At 36.3% G+C, this 18,332-nt stretch overlaps 2 protein-coding genes across 3 annotated transcripts in view; one reads left to right on the top strand and one right to left on the bottom strand.

Annotated features, from left to right (window-relative positions):
* LOC107663697 (fibronectin type III domain-containing protein 3B-like) overlaps positions 1 to 15,971 on the bottom strand; it is a 60,979-nt gene extending 45,008 nt beyond the window's left edge. Inside the window, exons 1-3 of the mRNA XM_016453988.1 lie at positions 15,841 to 15,971; positions 4,669 to 4,800; positions 4,368 to 4,443 (exon numbers count right to left, since the gene is read on the bottom strand). Of these exons, the coding sequence (XP_016309474.1) occupies positions 4,368 to 4,443; positions 4,669 to 4,776 (184 nt within the window). The 5' untranslated portion in view covers positions 4,777 to 4,800; positions 15,841 to 15,971. The remainder of the gene's footprint in view (positions 1 to 4,367; positions 4,444 to 4,668; positions 4,801 to 15,840) is intronic.
* A 1,526-nt stretch (positions 15,972 to 17,497) lies between these two features.
* The window catches only part of LOC107663642 (neutral cholesterol ester hydrolase 1-like), a 3,077-nt gene continuing 2,242 nt past the window's right edge, over positions 17,498 to 18,332 (top strand). For both annotated transcript variants that reach the window (XM_016453882.1, XM_016453881.1), the window contains exon 1: positions 17,498 to 17,689. In XM_016453882.1, the coding sequence (XP_016309368.1) occupies positions 17,513 to 17,689 (177 nt within the window). In that variant the 5' untranslated portion in view covers positions 17,498 to 17,512. The remainder of the gene's footprint in view (positions 17,690 to 18,332) is intronic.

The following is an 18,332-nucleotide window of genomic DNA, read 5'->3' as shown; positions in this document are numbered from 1 at the left end:
AACAGGACCAAAAAGGGGGGGGGGGGGGGGGGGAGACACCAAAATGCCATAAAAAAGAAAACAGTGCAAAGAAAAAGAGGAACAACAAAGAGCAAGATGGAGAGAGCAAAATAACCCGAACTTGAGTTTGTGAGTTTGAAATTTGCATTTTTTATAAAACTAACCACCATCTGTTCCTGGAACTCCTGCTCTTTGCTGTTTGTAGTCGCTCAGGCTACTGTGGGAGGCGTCAACGTCTCTTAGCATGCATATGCATCTCTGCACATATAGAACTCACTCTGTGTGTGTTACTGTCGGTTTGCGTGCAAGTGTAGAAAGTTGTGTGTTTCTATATATAGAGTATTCTGCTGCTCTGATTATGGATATTATTATTACTACTATTTAAATATAATATAGATTTATAACACTATACTTTGTGTTATATGACCTTGGCATTAAATTACAGAAAACTAGTTCACAGTGCTCCATAAGTGTTTCTAATACAACGGCTGAGGGAGTGACAGCTAATTTAACATTTTTCTCTCGTTTGACCAATGTAATCAATCTCTCGATATTTTTTTTCCTCTTTTGGAAAGTCATAGAAACGCCATCATGGATTATTTTGCTATTAGAGCAAATGGGAATGCAAATTTACATTTGCTGTAGTTTCCGTTATAGTTTTTTTTTTTTTGATGGCAAAGTTTAATTTTCAGCATCATTACTCCAGTCTTCAGTGTCACATGATCCTTCAGAAATCATTCTAATATGCTGATTTGGTGCTCAAGAAACATTTCTTATTATTACCAATGTTAAAAACACTTGTGCCGCTTACTATTTTGTGGAAAACCACGACACTTTTTCTTCAAGACTCTTTGATGAATAGAAAGTTCAAAAGAGCAGCATTTATTTGAAACTGAAATCATCTGAAATATTATGAATGTCTTTACTGTCACTTTCGATCAATTTAATGAAAGTCGTTCCACAGTTTGGTTAGTACAGTAACAGCTTTTCAAACTTCCCTGCAGACCTCAGTCGTTACATTAAGGGAATTCTGGATATTCCACTCAGGTCGTGTAGAAGACTTCAAAACAGAGAGGAGCCAGACACAGTGTTTTATGATGCTTTAACATAAGTAAGCAATATGACGTTCATCAAGACCAGCATGTCCCACAGCGAGATCAAAAGCTTAGCACGCACCCCCCAAGACTAAAGTTCGCCCGTATTTTGTCTCCTCTGAGGCCAGAGGCGACTGCTGTCTGCTCAGGGTTAACCTGGAAAGAGTGTTGGGCCAGGTGTGATGTGTTAGCGGTGCCTGATCTCCACATGTACACATTCTTTTAGAAGTTTTCCTTCGCTTCTAAACGTCTGCCCAAGGCCTCTTACTATCTCGACTGTCAGAAGGGAGACATTTGTTTTTGCACACAGTTTTTTGGGACCGCAGCCATTAATATTAGACATCTGCCTTTTGGAGTTCTGTTTCTCGGAGTTGGAGGAAAGGGGTGAGGGATTGGGGGGCCACAGAGAGGGGGGGAGGCCTCCGAGCCACATCAACAGGAAACATATTTACACAGTCCAGAGAAAAAGAGTGAAGGGAAGAGATAGCGCTAGAATACAAGGATGCAGAGAGCATTTTACAAAGAAAATTAGGTGAAGTCACTCAATATGCAAATAAATAAAATCGAGGAGAGAGAAAAAGAGTCATTAGTCTGGAATGCATGCATGCATGTGTGTGTGTGTGTGTGTGTGTGTGTGTGTATATTTTACAGGCCTCCTGATGAGAGTGAGTCGACAATATGTCTGTGAGGATACGGACTAATACACAGTGATGCATATGAGCAGCAGAACCTATTTTTATAACACCTAACAATCCTATTGACCGTTTCTCGGAAGGATTGCATCAGCGCCAATCCTGCAGACGTCCATCAGAAGCCCTACGCCTGGCAGGAAAAGTGATTCAGAGGAGGAGGAAGTAGAATTCAGATGTTTTTCTGCCTCAAACCTCAGCAGGAGTGGAAAGCAAACCCCACATGCTCCTTTTCCTCTTGGCCAGTACGTTTCCACTGAAAAACTTAGGGTTCTTACCACATAAACAGCTTCAAAATAATATTAAATATAAAAGCTAGATCTCATAAAACTGGATTGCTCACATTATAATCAAAACAGTTGACACTGGCTGTCCGGACACCCTGTTTGTGTTTGTCAATAGCTTAACTAATTGGCCACCAAAATAAAAATATTTTACTTATAAATATTGTATGTCTACACTACTGTTCAAAAGTTCGGAGTTAGTACGGTTTTTTTTTGTTAGTAAGTTCGGAGTTAGTAAGATTTCTTTTTTAAAGAAATTAAGAGTTTTATTCAGCAAGGACACATTGATATGACACATTAATATAAGGTTACAATAAAAAAATTAAGCAACATAACTGATTCAACAATAATAATAATAATAATAAATGTTTATTGAGTACTAAATCAGTATATTAGAATTATTTCTGAAGGATCATGTAACACTGAAGACTGAAGTCATGGCTGCTGAAAAATCAGCTTTGCCATCACAGGAATAAATAACATTTTAAAAGATATTACAATAGAAATTAATTTATTTATATTTTCCCAAAAGTTTGGGCTAAAATTTTTAATGTTTGTGAAAGAAGTCTATATAGGTTTGGAAGGACATAAGGGTGAGTAAATTATAACAATGATAGTTTTTGGGTGAACTGTTTCTTTAAATCCGGTCTAATTACAGTACACAGGGCTTTCTTAAGACCAATTAGTCGACAACCTAATTCAGACAACCTAAAAACTAGTTGATTTTTAAAATATGCAATTTTGCACCTCCCTAACAGTAAAGCGGTCAAAAATGTCACACCAAAAAATAATAGCAATTACTGTGATTTATGGAATCAGATCCTGCATGAAAAGTGTCCACAGAGCTTCATTTAGCACTTTAGCATTTTAACAATCTCAAATGCTAAAGGGGATCTGAATTACAGACATAGTATGTCGTACCTCTTTACAGAACTGTTTTAATAAAGATAAGCCAACAGTACACTGCCCAGCCCTGGGAAAACATTTATCAGCAAATTGTTTGCAAAAATTCAAAGTCAACATCAAAGAATAACAGGAGACTAGGCTTATCCAGTGCAGCTGGCAAAGATCGAACAAACGTTAGAAAATTAAACAAAGTTCTTATCCTGAACATGCCAGAACATTATCATGGCCTTCAACTGCATCTTGTCCACACCTGTGAGGTACAGACTCTCTTTCTCTGTCTACATTCTCTCTGTCGGCCAGCTGCCAGCTCTGTCTCTACCATAAACCAAACAGCCCTCTGCTGCTGATTCTGCTATTCTCATTGTACAAACTGAATTAAACCATCATTGCAGCTCCTATTAGCTGTGTAAACAGTGACGTGAGCACTCAGACGGTCAGATCCAGTATCCTGTGGCCTAGGCTACTGTGACTCTCCACTTTTAATCTCTTACATACACTTGCAAAACTCTTACTGAGGGAATTCGGTGGCCTTTATGAAGTTAAAAAGACATTATGAGGTCAGATGTAATTTAGTGTAGGAATTCACTGACCGAATGCCTCTCCACTGGCCAAACACACAAGAGGGTTAGAAATGGTCTTGTAGCACCGTCACATGGCCTTGATCCCTTAGAGGTTTGCAAATAATTATTGTGTAGAACATTTTAGGGCAATTTAGGAGGAAAAAATAAATAAAAAATTTCACAAAATCATTTTAAATCACAAAAAAATTTTTTGAAAAAAAAAACTCCTGGTTTGCTGTTCTTGTTTGTAGGGCAGCACAATCTGGGTGAATTTAGTGAATATCAATATAAGTACTTGTGTACTTGTTACATGTACAATTACAGTTAATTAATATTACTCATTATTTAAATATATAATTATGGACACCTTAAAATCAAGAGTAACCCAATATAACAAAAAAAAATCATTATTATTATTATTAAAATGATAACTAAATAGAAATATGAAAAAAATTAATATTACTATTGTAAAATTACAAAATTTTGGTTTTATTTATTATTAACTGTGCAGCTCTTGAACACTTGCAAAACTGATGCAGATTTCTAGAGATGCGAAGAATGCAAGTTGCAGGAAATATCAGCAGAGACAAGCAAAAAATTATGCAATAACAGGTTAATTATACTTCACATTATGCCAGATTGCAGATTTGTGTCTGTTTCTGAGTGTGCTTGAGTTCAGAAAACAGTCTTCATTCCAAACAACCAAACTGAAAGTAAAATAGACTTCAAATGGCATCATAAACTCTAGAGAAAACAACTTGATTCCTTGATTCACGCACAGATTTGAACAGTAACATTTAGTAAGAGCAATATGAAGATCTTCATTGGACAAACCTTGGATGCATTGCAAAGCCCCATCTTCCGTGCGGATGGTGAACGTCTCACCTGGGTTCACCTGGACCAGGATCACCTGTAAAAAAAAAACCCAAAAAAAACAGATGTCACACATGTTCATTATGTCGAACAAGGGGCAATTCTAAGCATTTAGTCTTAGCTAAAGAGCTGTTGTGGCTTGGAGGAATATTTCCGGCTTTTAAAATGAGAGGTTGTTGAGAGATCATGACAATATATTAGATAAACCAATAAAAGACAAATAATCAAGGGGGATAAATGAGGTCTGACTTTATGAGCTCACCTGCTGTGGTGCATCGCCATTGATCATGTGGTGCATCATGGGAACCTCGTTGCTCAATGGAAGCGGGAGGTCCAGCATTTGGTCCATCATCATCATGGTGACGAACATTCATGGAGCCCTCCCTGCAACAACCTGAGAGAGATACCCACTTTGTTAAAATAATATCTGATTGTATGATGACACAGTCACTATGTGCCAGACCGCTCCTTAAATGAGCAATTAGCCTCAATTGAAATCAGCCATGGACGGCTAATGATGAAGACTAAAGCAGATCCTCATCTGCAACCCCCAACACACACACACACACACACACACACACACACACATAAAGCAAATACACACTGAACACACGTCTCATTGAAAGGCTACTGGTGGGTTATGGAACAGGATGAAATCATTATGATGTCACCAATGTTTATATGATGATGTAAATCTGTGTAGGGATGATGTAATCTGTATATAAAATGCAGTTATAGGGCGACAGTCTCTCTACCACAGCTGGGAGACTGGGAGAGAAAATAAAAATAAAAAAAAAGGTACAAAACAGCAAACTTTGTCTTGCAGCAATCTATGAAACATTACATCTGTGTGCCTTTAAAAATATTTAAATAAATATAAAATACATTAAAAAAATTATAATACAGTACAAAATAGTAAAATCAAATTTTATGCATAGAGAATTATATGCACTTTTTGATGAAAAATTTAAATAATATGTCTTTCTGGATTTAACCCTTGAAGAGAAATTTCCAGAAGAGTCATTTCCTACAATAATCATTTATTTTTTCTGCACAGAAACAGATTTCAAAATGAATAGTTATCCATGTATTACACAGTACATTATAATATTGTGACGCTTAAATTCACATAGGAATTTATGAAACAATTACTGAAATTATGAATTTTTGCATTTGTTTTGTTTGTTTTTATAAGATAACATTTATTTAACATCTATTACGATAATAAATTATACTTTAAATAATTAATTAACATTAAATTTTATTTATTGCAATTTGTTGGTTATTGGCCATAACTTGAAAACAATTACAGCAATATAACTGTAAATGACACTTCAGTTTTTAATTCAAATGTATACACTTAGCATGTTCATTGCATTTGTTAAATTACATTTTTAACATTTAGATTCACACATTTAAAAATGAATGTGGTTTGAACCTTGTGTTCAAAGAACCATCACAAACTACCGTTTTCAACGCATTATGGTTTGGTACAGAAAATCAGGGTGCATGCTGCAACCTTTGAAGCATAAAACACTCGCACAACAGACCTGCACAGAAGTCAATACATATTGTACTGTATCGTTTAGCTTGATGTTGAAAGACTGCACTTCCGTCCTCAAAACAAGCGCAATATTGCTTGTCACACTGGATGAACACCTCTCAGAAATGCTTCACATGACACTCTTAAAAAAAACAACAACAATCAAAGTTCAGGTCGGGGGAAAGATCAGCACAGCAATGATAATGTCATCTCAGCTGACTGGTGCCATTTTCCTCTACGAAAGCAATAACCTGTCCCATTTAACTCAAACGTCATCCCCAGGGGTCAAACCCAGTCCAGAGCAACTGATATCATTCATCTGATGCTCTGAAGTAGCACACGAAAAACAACAGCTACAGTGTTTACAGACAGAAACCTTAAGCTACAAAAAAGTACTGTGGTAGTACCATCGGGTCCATATTGTTTTTTAACCATGGCAGAATGTTCATAAAATTTTGTGGTTCTTTTCTTTTTTTTTTTTATAAATTCAGCTGTTTGTTAAAAACCACAAAAATCACCTACATACTTTGAATTATTAAGACGTGAGAAATTGTAGACGTGAAACGTCCTCTGATCTCCAGGAGAGAGGAAGATGCGAAAATAGAGGTCGGGGGCTTTTTATTGGGTCATAAATGCCTTCACTTCCACTGCTAAACACACATAAACATACACACCACCCACAGCAAACCTGTTCCCTTGAAAGTTAACATGAAATGATTCACAGCTCACAGTCTCCACAATGTGAGATACTGTATATACAGTGTATTCAGTATAAACAGTATATAAACTTTACTTGGTAAAGTTACTTTACGTGGTCTCTAGAGACTGAAAAATAAGAATGAAATGGGACTGAAAAAAAAAAGAAGTCTTGGTGATGTCAGCTGCAAAGAAAGATTTAGAGGTGGAACAACTCATTACATTGAAATATTAGCTACACTTTTTAATTTGGGGGAAAAAACAGAACAGAACAAAAATAAAAAAAAACAAAGAAAAAAAATTCAGAACATTATATTCTTTGAACCAACATGCATCATTATTCCAATGAAGAAACAAATAAATAAAAAAAGACCGTCAGCCTCACTAACTGAAAAGACTAGCAAGACAACTAACTAGTATTCCATTGTGACTTGTCTTTAACACTTATATGGACAGAAGCTCTACATTAACCTGACTTCATGCACTGCTGAAGCATTCTGCGGTCTTTCTCATTCTGAGCATGCTTGTTTTGCTTTCCTCTGTGCTCTATGCCACGGCCTGTGATTACCGCCCAACTAAAATCATTAATACTACGGCTTAACACGCCAAAGCCTCTGGGGTCCAAAAACCGCTCTCTTCTCCTGTTCCCCCTCCTCTCTCTTTACCCCTCAGGCTCTCAATCCATTCTTTCTTGTCTTTCTACTCTCCTCATTCCCCTCATTCCTGAGGATGGCTGGAGTCTGAACTTCTGTAGGGTTGGGGGCGGGGGGGGGGCGTTTAAGGGCTAAAACCCCTGAGTGAAAAGTTAAGAAGATTCATAGAATGTCAGAGCCGAGGGGAGTGGGGAGGGGGTGTCACACGAAGAGACCGGACCCCCTACCTTCACGGGTCATGTTGTTGTGACCACGTCGCAGCGAGTGTCAATCAGGAAAGACACAGAGAGTCCTTTCATGGTACGGTTGAGGTTCCAGCGATGTGGGGTATTCCCCAGACCACCTCCTCGTCGCCCTCACACCCCCTCGCACACAGTCAAACAGCACGCCTTTCATACAACCAAAACAACACCAGTGAAACAATCGTTTCCTTGATGACATTCTCTCAGATCTTCCTCGGGACCTGGATGTTTGATGATCACAGAGGACATGGATCAGAGAGCAACTGGATAGGTATGTTGTGTTTAGCCAAATTCAGAAGAAAGGCTATAAGAGCTAAAATATTCACCAATATGTGTCCTCTTTCAGAGATCTCAAACGACACAAAACATCTGAGAAATTAAGGAGCCCTGAGGTATGAAAGAGCAACTTTTGAGCAATATTTAAAAATGATCAGATGATGTGGCATTTCAATTAACTTACATACATGTCTTTAGAAAGCTCTTTCTGTTATACACAAACGTACAAACTTCTGGGATCAGGAAGAGATTTCTTTGGGAAAAAAATAAATAATATTACATATATATAGATTAGATAGATAGATAGATAAGATAGATAAGATTTAGATGATAGATAGATAAGATAGATAAGATTTAGATGATAGATAGATAAGATAGATAAGATTTAGATGATAGATAAGATTTGGTCGGACGGACGGACGGACAGACAGATAGATAAAAATCAACTCAAACTTTTGAACAGCAGTTTATATTTTGCATAGATTCAACTGATGACAATTCAACTTTGGCCTGAATTTAGATATAACTATGGGCTATTACTGGAACTAGAGAGTTCAACTCTAACCTAATTCGAAAACTGATGACATATAAACCACAAGATATTCACTGTCTCAACTTCCTTAAACTCCCAAAATACATTAAAAGAAACATCTACTATGTACAGTGACATTAAGCATACAAAAGCATTTCAACAATGCAAATTCGCAGTAAAATTTAAACGTGAAGCGTGTAATTTCTGCAAACAATGATTATATTCAAACAGGTTTCCTGAATACTCAACCATTAGTTGATACAACAGACAGTCCCACCCCAAACTCACACCATTGGCTGAGTCAGTGTTGCTGTGTGAAGGCAAGCTCAAATCAACAAGCCTATGTTTTGATCGTGCCATAGTGTGGAATAAACCTTACTTTTAACAACTACACATTAGAAAGTACTTTAGAAATTATAATAGCATCAAAAATGTATACTAAACAGCACACAAGCAGTAACAACAGCAAACAAGCAGTAACAACAGCACCCTGCCACACACACCACCATAAGACAGATTTAATTCTTTTTAGAAATCTGTTCTTGCATCTGGCAGGTTTACAGTCCCAGATGTGGACCCAGTCTGGCATGGGCCTATAACCCAGCTAATGGCACATAATAACACAGAGGAAGCTGGGAAACCAAGAAAACATCACTTTTCCCTCTCAATCTCCCCCTCATTTCTTTATTCTCTCATTTCATCCCTTCCCTCAGCCCTGATCAGCTGAAACACACACACAAAACGCACGCTCAGGCTTGCAAACACACATTCCTAGAGAATGAGAAAATCTAAATGTCACATTTTTTTTGCCTGCAAAGTAACTCCATCTCACCTCAGAGCGCTCAGGATTTCCATCTCTCCAACATTGACTCACGTCTGTGACTCTGATCAGTGTTTACAGCCAGATGACATCACTTCTTTAAAAATATCTCAACAACCTCGGCCACAATGGAACTGAAGCGATAACGGTCCAGACGAGGCACAGACAGGAAATCGAGGACACATTACAGGAGTGTGGCAGAATAATGAACCAACTGACTGGCCTTTATTTGCGTCTGGTCTATTGCTCTAGTTGAGAGGTTTCTGGCCTGATAGCTAGTATAGTTACCCAGCTTGCCTATCAGTCTAGGGCTACAAAGTTAGAGTAAATTATAAAGTTTTGAAAAAATCTAAATTTAAAGAATAGTCCACACCACAGCTATGATGATAACAATACACAGGAACAATATAATTGGAATCACTTTCTGAATAATTCACTTATAATAAATAGAATGTTATCGTTTGTTGGTGTGGATGCTAATATTGTTATCTTTATAGTCATCCTTGGTGTGAACAACCCTCATGTCTAATGTAATCATACAAGACTGCAATGTAATCATACAAGACTTCTGTATGCATATATTCATATTATTAATGAACAACATCATAAATTTTAGTCTGGTCTAAAGTTATCATATGTAGGGGAGTACGCACTCCCCTACATATGATAACTTTAGACCAGACTAAAATGTATGATTTATTTATTTATTGCGTTTCCGCATTTTCTGAATTAGAGAATATTTTTAACAGTATTTGCCCCATTATAGTGATTTCCAGAGGCATTTTTACCATGATGTGGAGAATTGTCTAACCTTTTTAGTGCATCATCTTTTATATGAAATTCTTACATTGAATTAATAAATTCAATTAGATTCATAAAAGATGTTACTAATCAACTGAAATCAGTATCAACAAAATCCATCTTTGCATTGCATATGTGGCACATCTGAAGTGGCATTTAGATGTATTCACACAGACTGTTTAATGCAGCTTAAAGGTGGCATGAATGCATTGACGCCGCAATTACAATTGCATAAATAATGTTATGAGAAAAAAGTGTTACATACAAAAAAAGTTGCATATTCGATAATGTCAGCTCACACGTCATTAAAACAACAATTATGCTATTATTGTAGATGACACGTTGTAAACCCCTAATCATATGCATTCAGAAGACTTGTGACACAGCAGACAGAAAGTCATGCAGATTTGATACAATATGAGGGCGAGTAAACAATGACTGAATTTTTATTTTTGGGTGAACTATCCCTAAATTGAATTCTCAAATATGTTTCAGTTTAGTATCAAGCTTGTCTCAGGGCAAGTCCTGAGGAGAAATAAACAAAAACAAATGAGAAATTGTAATTAACAGGATGAGTATAGAGCTATAATATAAATGTGGATAGCATAGCCCAGATAATTTTGATGAGAAATGTTCCAGTTCATTCTGAAATCTCTTACATTTGATTTCAGGCTTTAATATCTTGCCAAATCTGAGAACAGTTTGTGACATCGTTAAGATCTTTTCTGATATTCGAGAGATTACTAAAGCCTGTTTCTCAAAAGCAAAATATGTTCTCTAATAAATCATTTGTGATATTAAATTGTCATTTTCTTTTCCTTCGGTCTATATAACAGCATCACGACCCATCTCAGTGCCTCTGGCCTGTTTAACAGATAAAGGTGTTACCCAACACCGACACCACAGACTCCAGAGCACGACCTGGTTCCTCCCTGAAGGCACAATAATGCAGTTACACACCCAGCTGAGCTCAAAAAGCTGACCCTGTTTCTGCCCACACTGAAACTCCATCCACTCTCACCTTACAGAACATACAGTAAAAGACACTAGGAGAGAGGGAAAAAAAAAAGAGGGACAGTGCAGAGAAAGAAGACAGAAAAGAGTTTCCCAGGATCCAAATTCAGTGTTGCGTAACCCCAATATGAAACGTGATCCTGCCTCTGAGCGCTGAGAAGGAGCAGAGGAGCATCTTAACTGGGTCAGGCTGAGTGAATCATATTCTCCAGTCACACGGAGGAGTTGCGCAGGGTCACATCGGAGAAAATTATACAGTCTCACACCCTTAACATCCTAATTGTGTCCAGGGACAGAATACAAATGGAGCTACAGATTGAGAAAGGAAGAAGTTGATAGATAAAAATCTAGAGCCTATTTATCAAAACATACAGCTCAACCGATATTAATATCTGAACGACTCTTATGAGCCAGTCCTTTTTTTAGTGAATCAATAGCGCAAACAGTGTAGTCCCGAACAAATGACTCTAATCAGCTGGTTTATTTAGTGAATCAAAACAGACAGCATGAACAATGTCCGCATCACAAAATACACTCTTTTGAGCTGGTTCTTTTTATTCAATCAAAAACATATTATTTGAACTGCATAATCTGATTCCCGAAAAAACAACTTCTACGAGTCAGTTCTTTTTAGTAAATCAAAAATACATAGTGCAAACAGCGTAGTCTGATTCCTGAACAAATGACTCTTATGAGCCGGTCCTTTTTAGTGAATCAAAACATACAGCAGGAACAGGGTAGTTTGATTCATAAAAGAATGACTCTTATGAACTGGTTCTTTTTAGTGAGTCAAAACATACAACATGAACAGTGTAATCTGAATCACAAATTAATGAATCAAACCAGTTAGTTAAATCAGTGCCATCAATAACAGGTTATCATGACAATGAGTAGTTAAAGATGCATAGTTTTAGTCATAGTAGAATAATTGTAAATTTAATTATTAATGAAATTCTCACCCAACTCATTTCATAATCATAACCATCAAGTCAATGAGCATCATGTACTTTATCTAATCTTGTCATAACATCCACACTGATGTTTTAACATTACAGTTAATCGGCCCATTTAGACTTCAACCATATTTCAGAAATCACATTCTACAAACCTCCAGCCATGCAAAAGTGGGAATAAACATGTGCATGTATGTACAGAATGAACAGGCACCACTCTTCACGCTTTCCCTCCTTCTTCTAAAGGTCAATAGGTCACATTCCTTATCCTGATTTGGGCCTCAGCTACAAACAGGCAAGCTATGTTAGTGTGTATTTGTGTTTCAGGACATCTGTACCAAACATGTTATGCTTAGTAGTGCAGGTAGATCATCCAATTCATGAAACATCTAAAGCAAAACATTGCTGGATCTGTCTGTATAAGAGGCTCTTATGATCAAGCATGCTGTGATGCTCAGCAGAAGAGACAAAGACCAATATCCACTCCTCAATCCTGCCTCCAGCAACTGAAGGCTGAAGAGATAAAAGGGCGGGAAAAGTTTGGTCTCAGCACCTAAAAATCTGTTTGTGCATTCCAATGCACCTATTCACGAAGAGGTCAGAGAAAGGAAGGAAAAACAAAACGATGCACCAGTTTGGAGATAAACCATCCACAGCATCTGAACGGAAAAAAATCTCAACTCTATTATTATTTCGTCAATGAAAACAGTTCCAAACAAAGTAAAATTTGAATTAACCATTGAATCTTTCCAAGTAGTGGTGATACTGAATCAATCAGTGTTTTTGAACAAATTAATCAAATAAATGGTTCAATTGCTCACTCTTAAAGATATGCTGAATTTGGAGAGACATACTTATTTGACAATTTCTGCCATATGGAGATATGAAAATGAAGTCCCTTTCATTTTTCAAATTGGGAATTTTTTTTTTTTAAGTCTTTGATAGAGTTATGAACCAGCGATGAACAAACCAGAGGTGAAATTACAAACTTTGATCCGAAGCAAAAAAAAAAAAAAAGGATTTGAAAATCAGACTATAAAACAAAAGTACAAGACTGCGTATTTAAAGTATAAGACTGCGTGTTTAATGGCTTAAATTGGGAAAGAACTTGAAACATTGTGAATGACAATCAAATTAAAAATGAGGGATAAATGTAAAGCTTCATAAAGATGTTGATTTTGCGATTTGTCTGACTGTTGGTAATTTTCTTGCCCATGCAGAACCAGGAATTTCACTATTAAACAATTATTTTAAAAATTAAGTTGAAATATTAGGTTGTTATTCCAGAATATTATGTTGTTATTCCAGAAAGAATCAGTGTCCTTGAACAAATCTGTTGAATGAATGATTCAATCACTTCTTGTCATCTACTAGCATAACGATGGAACACGCAAACAGACAAAATGAACAGACATATCAGATTGATATGAACAGACAAAAGTCGCTGTTGGATTACATCATCACTTCTGGAACACTGCTAGACCAATCAAATTCAAGGACTGGAACTACTTGCTCATACTTATATGGGTTTGTTTAAATCCTTAACTATAACCGAAAACAGTGGAAAAAATCCCACAGAATAACACTGTAGGAGGGAACCGTGGGTTTTTTGCTCAAGGGTATGATGGTGATCAGGGTTCACAGTAATTCTCCATGAATCACCCATTCCTAAACCAGATCTTTAACCACCACGACTACCACCCTTCTCTGTGCTAAAAGCCTACATTTTTCTCTAATGTACCATGAGTTTCTCATAAGGACATCTCACTTAACCTCAGGGTAACTGGCATTAGCAATAATTCGGCACAACCGATTCGATAACGACAACAAAGAAGTACTGACAGCTCGACAGATCATTACAATCTCTCTCAGGAAATGATGGAGACAGATAGAGCAAAGCATCTGATTTTCCAATGCAGTTAGCTCAAACGCCTAAGTATTTCGATAACATCAGCTCTCTTCAAATTAGAGAGGTGGTGGACAGTGGAGAACCCAGAGAGCAAACCAGTGGTGTTATAAAAAATAAAAAAACGGGTTGCTTTGGAAAAACTTATCTACAATGTGTCTTTGCATTAAATGTTAATGAAAGTGTATAAAGCACTAAGTATAGCCTGGCGTTATCACCAGAACTGGTGACTGAGCCAAAGAATGGTATGGGACTCTAGAAAATACCTACAAGCATCACATTCTTTTAACGTCTGCGTTTGGGGCCAAAGGGCTGTAGGGTTGGGAGGGGCCAGGGTACGCCTGTGTGTCTTAATGGGGGTGTGAGATGCTGACAAATCAGTCCTCACCCTGTGGTCAGGTTACCACCACAGAAAAGTGCATTTTCTTCACACAGTACATAATTTAAAGCATCACTTACAATAAAACTTCAGTAGTCTACAGTATTAGTCCGCAAAACCCATGTGTTTGACATAACAAAAGAGATGTTTTCACTGCTGTTTAACACTCTCATATTACAGAAGATACTTTTCCACTTTCCACCTCTATAAATACTACAACAGTGACTTAAAGGGGAGAAATCAAGCTTGATGCACAGGTTGGAGTCTCTATAGTCTGCACCTCAAGATTCGCTCTGGAATGTCACATGACGTCATGTATTTGGGATCGGGTTGCCTCTGGCCAGAAGATCCGGTCCACGAAACGATCCGCAACCCCAACTGAATGTGTTTTCTTAAATCATATTTGGTGACAGTCTGTATTTTTCCTTTAACGACTGTTCACATTTTAACGCTATCATCCTTATAAGAAACAGTTTTCATGCGCAAGACTGCAACTTTTAAATGCTCCCATAGAAAGCCCAACTCCAAACGATTCAGAGATTCAGAGAGTCGTGACAATTTTATTACGCGTATTAAATATATCATACATGTCTCTTATTAAAGTAACTTCCGTCCGGTCAAATCCTCAATATGCTCCAAGAACACTGTACTGTCAGCTCTATCGCTTTTAATATTCGAAACAGACGTTTCTCGAGTTCAATACAATGGTGAGCTTTTATAAAGCACCGCACGGACTGACTCAGTCCCATTAAAGAACGAATCGTTAGACCGTTTTTGTGAACCGGTTCAAGTGAATCATTGAAACGATTCGACTCAAAAGAACGCTATTCTTCAATGCACGTACCAGTTTCCCCATTAGAACGCTTCTCTGAAGTGTATGTGATTATTATAATGGCTATGTAGACGGAACTGGACCGTATGTACACAACATACAACATACGTCATGCTCATTACAACCTAGCCATTATAAAAGTATATTATTCGCGTGACGCTAAAGCAAACTTGTTGCTAGGAATTGACGTGTCACTTTCCAAATGTCTTTGGCATCTTTACCCGTGTCCTATAAAAATGTTACATGGGTAAAGGCATATGAATGCAACATGTTTAAATTATACAAACAGGCCCCTGTGTTGATAAAAAAATAATCGGTTTCCAATTCCAGAATTTTCCGGGGGAAATCCAGTGGACAGATTCACAATAGCGAATAATTATGTTATAAAAGCCTCCTTTTGTTAATTCTCACTTAGGCATTACAAGTGTCACTGAATTTTGATAAAGCAGCGTTAATGATGAATACGAATTACATTTTTCCTGCATAGCAAGTACACAAGATGCACATAGCGTATCAATTGAAATACACTACTTAAAATACAGCTGTCAAAATAGACACAAATAAAAGTAAAGTAAATCAGCTCACGCAAAAGTGTTAAGAGTTTAACGCACTAAGTTTCGTTTATGTATTGTTTCGTTTTCCATTCAATTCAAGACTTCCCTTTCCCATCAAAGAGTCAGCCGGCTCGCGCATTTCTGCAACTTGAAACTTTGCGAAACAACGTCTCAGAGCGCTTCTGAAAACTACATTACCGCGTTAATACTTTCAACAAAACGCGTCTACTTACCTCGGATTCAGTAAAACTCGCTTATTAACACTTTAGTCCCTAAATGCCTGTAATATAGAAAGCATGTCATTCCGTTGCTGCAAAGTCCACGGCGGACTAGACCAAACCATTGAAGAATTCCGCCATGTCAATTATGTGGAAGCGCACATGGGGGTGTAAAAGTTTACCGTATAACACCGAATACTCTCCCGTACCATTCCATCAGTCACCGCATTAATCATAACTGATAATAAAGACAAAAGGGGATGTTAGCAGGGCGTTAAGACAACGTGAAACCAAAAAAGTTGAATGAATTTTCCTAAATTGGCAGTTTTGTTGAAGTTTGCTTTGAAATAGAAGCAAGTTGAACCATACATTATTTTACCCTAAAGCATGAATTAAAAAAAAAAAAAATTGTTTTTAAATAAATAGTTTTTTTTTTGTTTATATGCAAACTGTAGCCTAACTACAACAACAATAACAATAATAATAATAGTTATTATTTACATATACAAGCAATTAATGTAAAACTCACGTGCTTTGTCCACAAACTGATTAAGTTCCTCTTTGTAGGTTCCACATCCTCAAACATGATATACACAGGATTTTGTTTAGAACTACGATATCTCACAAATCCACAAAAGTGGAATCTATCTAGAATTTCCCACTCATATTCCATGCTGTCATAACCGTACAGAGTTCAATTCAATCTAATATTTATTGTAATATTATACATCGAAATGTATGATATTCCAAACTCATAAGCTACAGCTTTTTAAAAGACTTTTGATTTTCCTGATTTGTGGGCCAGATTAGTAAGTAAACTTATCAACTCATTATAATAATGTGACATTAACGGTGAGTAAAAATCTACAGTAGCTACCTACTGTATTTTTAAGCTTTCGTTGAAATGCTATTTAATTAAGTTTTTCAAGTTTCATATATTTCTATAGAAGTATAGTAATCAGTGTGAGAATCGGTGACCATAATATAAAAGAGAAACTACAGCGCCACTTAGTGATCATTAACAATACTACAGTAATCAGATCAGATCTCATATTTGAGTGATTTGCTCACAGCCTGGGATTAAACCATGCTTTATTAGGACATTAACCATGAAGCATGCATTATCACACCAGGACATTAACAACCACTTCAATACGTGCAGAATTATCAAGATGACCAATATTAGCTATACATAAATATATCTCTATAACAAGAAATGTAATACTAATAGAAATAATAGCAGTTGTAGTAAAAGCAGTAAAATAGTATAACACGAGTAGTGCTTTCATCGTTGAGCTGACAGATGTCTGTTATACAGTACATTCCAATGTTACGTAGCTATGTAAACAACTGTTACATGACAGAACGTGAGGGTTATTTCAAAATAAAAGTCACAGTCTACTAGTAGAATACAGTGCAGGAAAAAAAATCAACATGAGATATCGTTTACTTAAACACTTGCGTGATTTTCGATATGTCTATCAAGGCAAGAGTAGTAAATAAATGCTAGCCATCAAAAAAAATAATTGCAACTTCACAAAATTAAAAACGATGGCTTCAGCGCTCTCATACCTGAGGACTTTTAATGTAAATTTTGCTGTTTCAAAACCACTGCTCTCTGGGGTCAGATGAGGTATTACAACATCATTCAGTCAATCACTGTCAACTCTGAGACCGGTGTAGTTTCATGAGTTTCTTGTGTTCTTTAACTGAAACCATAATTATCATGCGGTCTGTTTTGATCGTGGCGATTTTACTGTCAATAGCAGCTGCTTATTATATTTATCTGCCCCTGCCCAGCACAATATCAGAGCCATGGAAACTCATGTTTATGGATTCCGTTTTGCGTCGAGTAATGCATGTGGTAAGCTTTGCATTTGTTTCGGTTGTATATATAGTATATACATTATACAAATATGCACCATTGTCACTTAAATGATGATACAGTATTTAAACATAAATACTTTTAAAAATTAGTGACATGCCTGATTAAAATTTTAAAACCTTTCATGTGTCATTTTCTAGAAATTAACAAAAATATACGTCACACACACACATATATATATATATATATATATATTTTTTTTTTTCTAACAACATTGGTAACAACTTAAATAATACATATTGTTTACATGTGAAAATTTGATTATTTGTCTTTTCACCATATTTTTACTAACAATATATAAAATATATATTTTCTAACAACAAATAAAAAGCTTAAATTAAAAGATTGGCTCATTTGTCTCAAAAAATAAAAGAGATAAATATTTGATTATTTGTCAGTTCACCATATTTTTACTTCAATTAATTGAATATCACTTCCAAAGATTTATTAAAAACTTGACATTTCTATGATTGTTGTATTATTGTAATTGTTGACCTCTGAATGCCAAAATCACCAAATATTTTATGTCTTTAAATTTACCATACACACTCGTTTAATCTTGTTAAATAATGCAAAAAAAAAAAAAAAATCTAATAGCTCTTTAATAAAAATTAAAAATGGG

Source organism: Sinocyclocheilus anshuiensis, unplaced genomic scaffold (genome assembly GCF_001515605.1).
Source record: "Sinocyclocheilus anshuiensis isolate Anshui unplaced genomic scaffold, SAMN03320099.WGS_v1.1 scaffold928, whole genome shotgun sequence".
Lineage (NCBI taxonomy): Eukaryota > Metazoa > Chordata > Actinopteri > Cypriniformes > Cyprinidae > Sinocyclocheilus > Sinocyclocheilus anshuiensis.
This window is presented reverse-complemented; position numbering and strand designations above follow the sequence as displayed.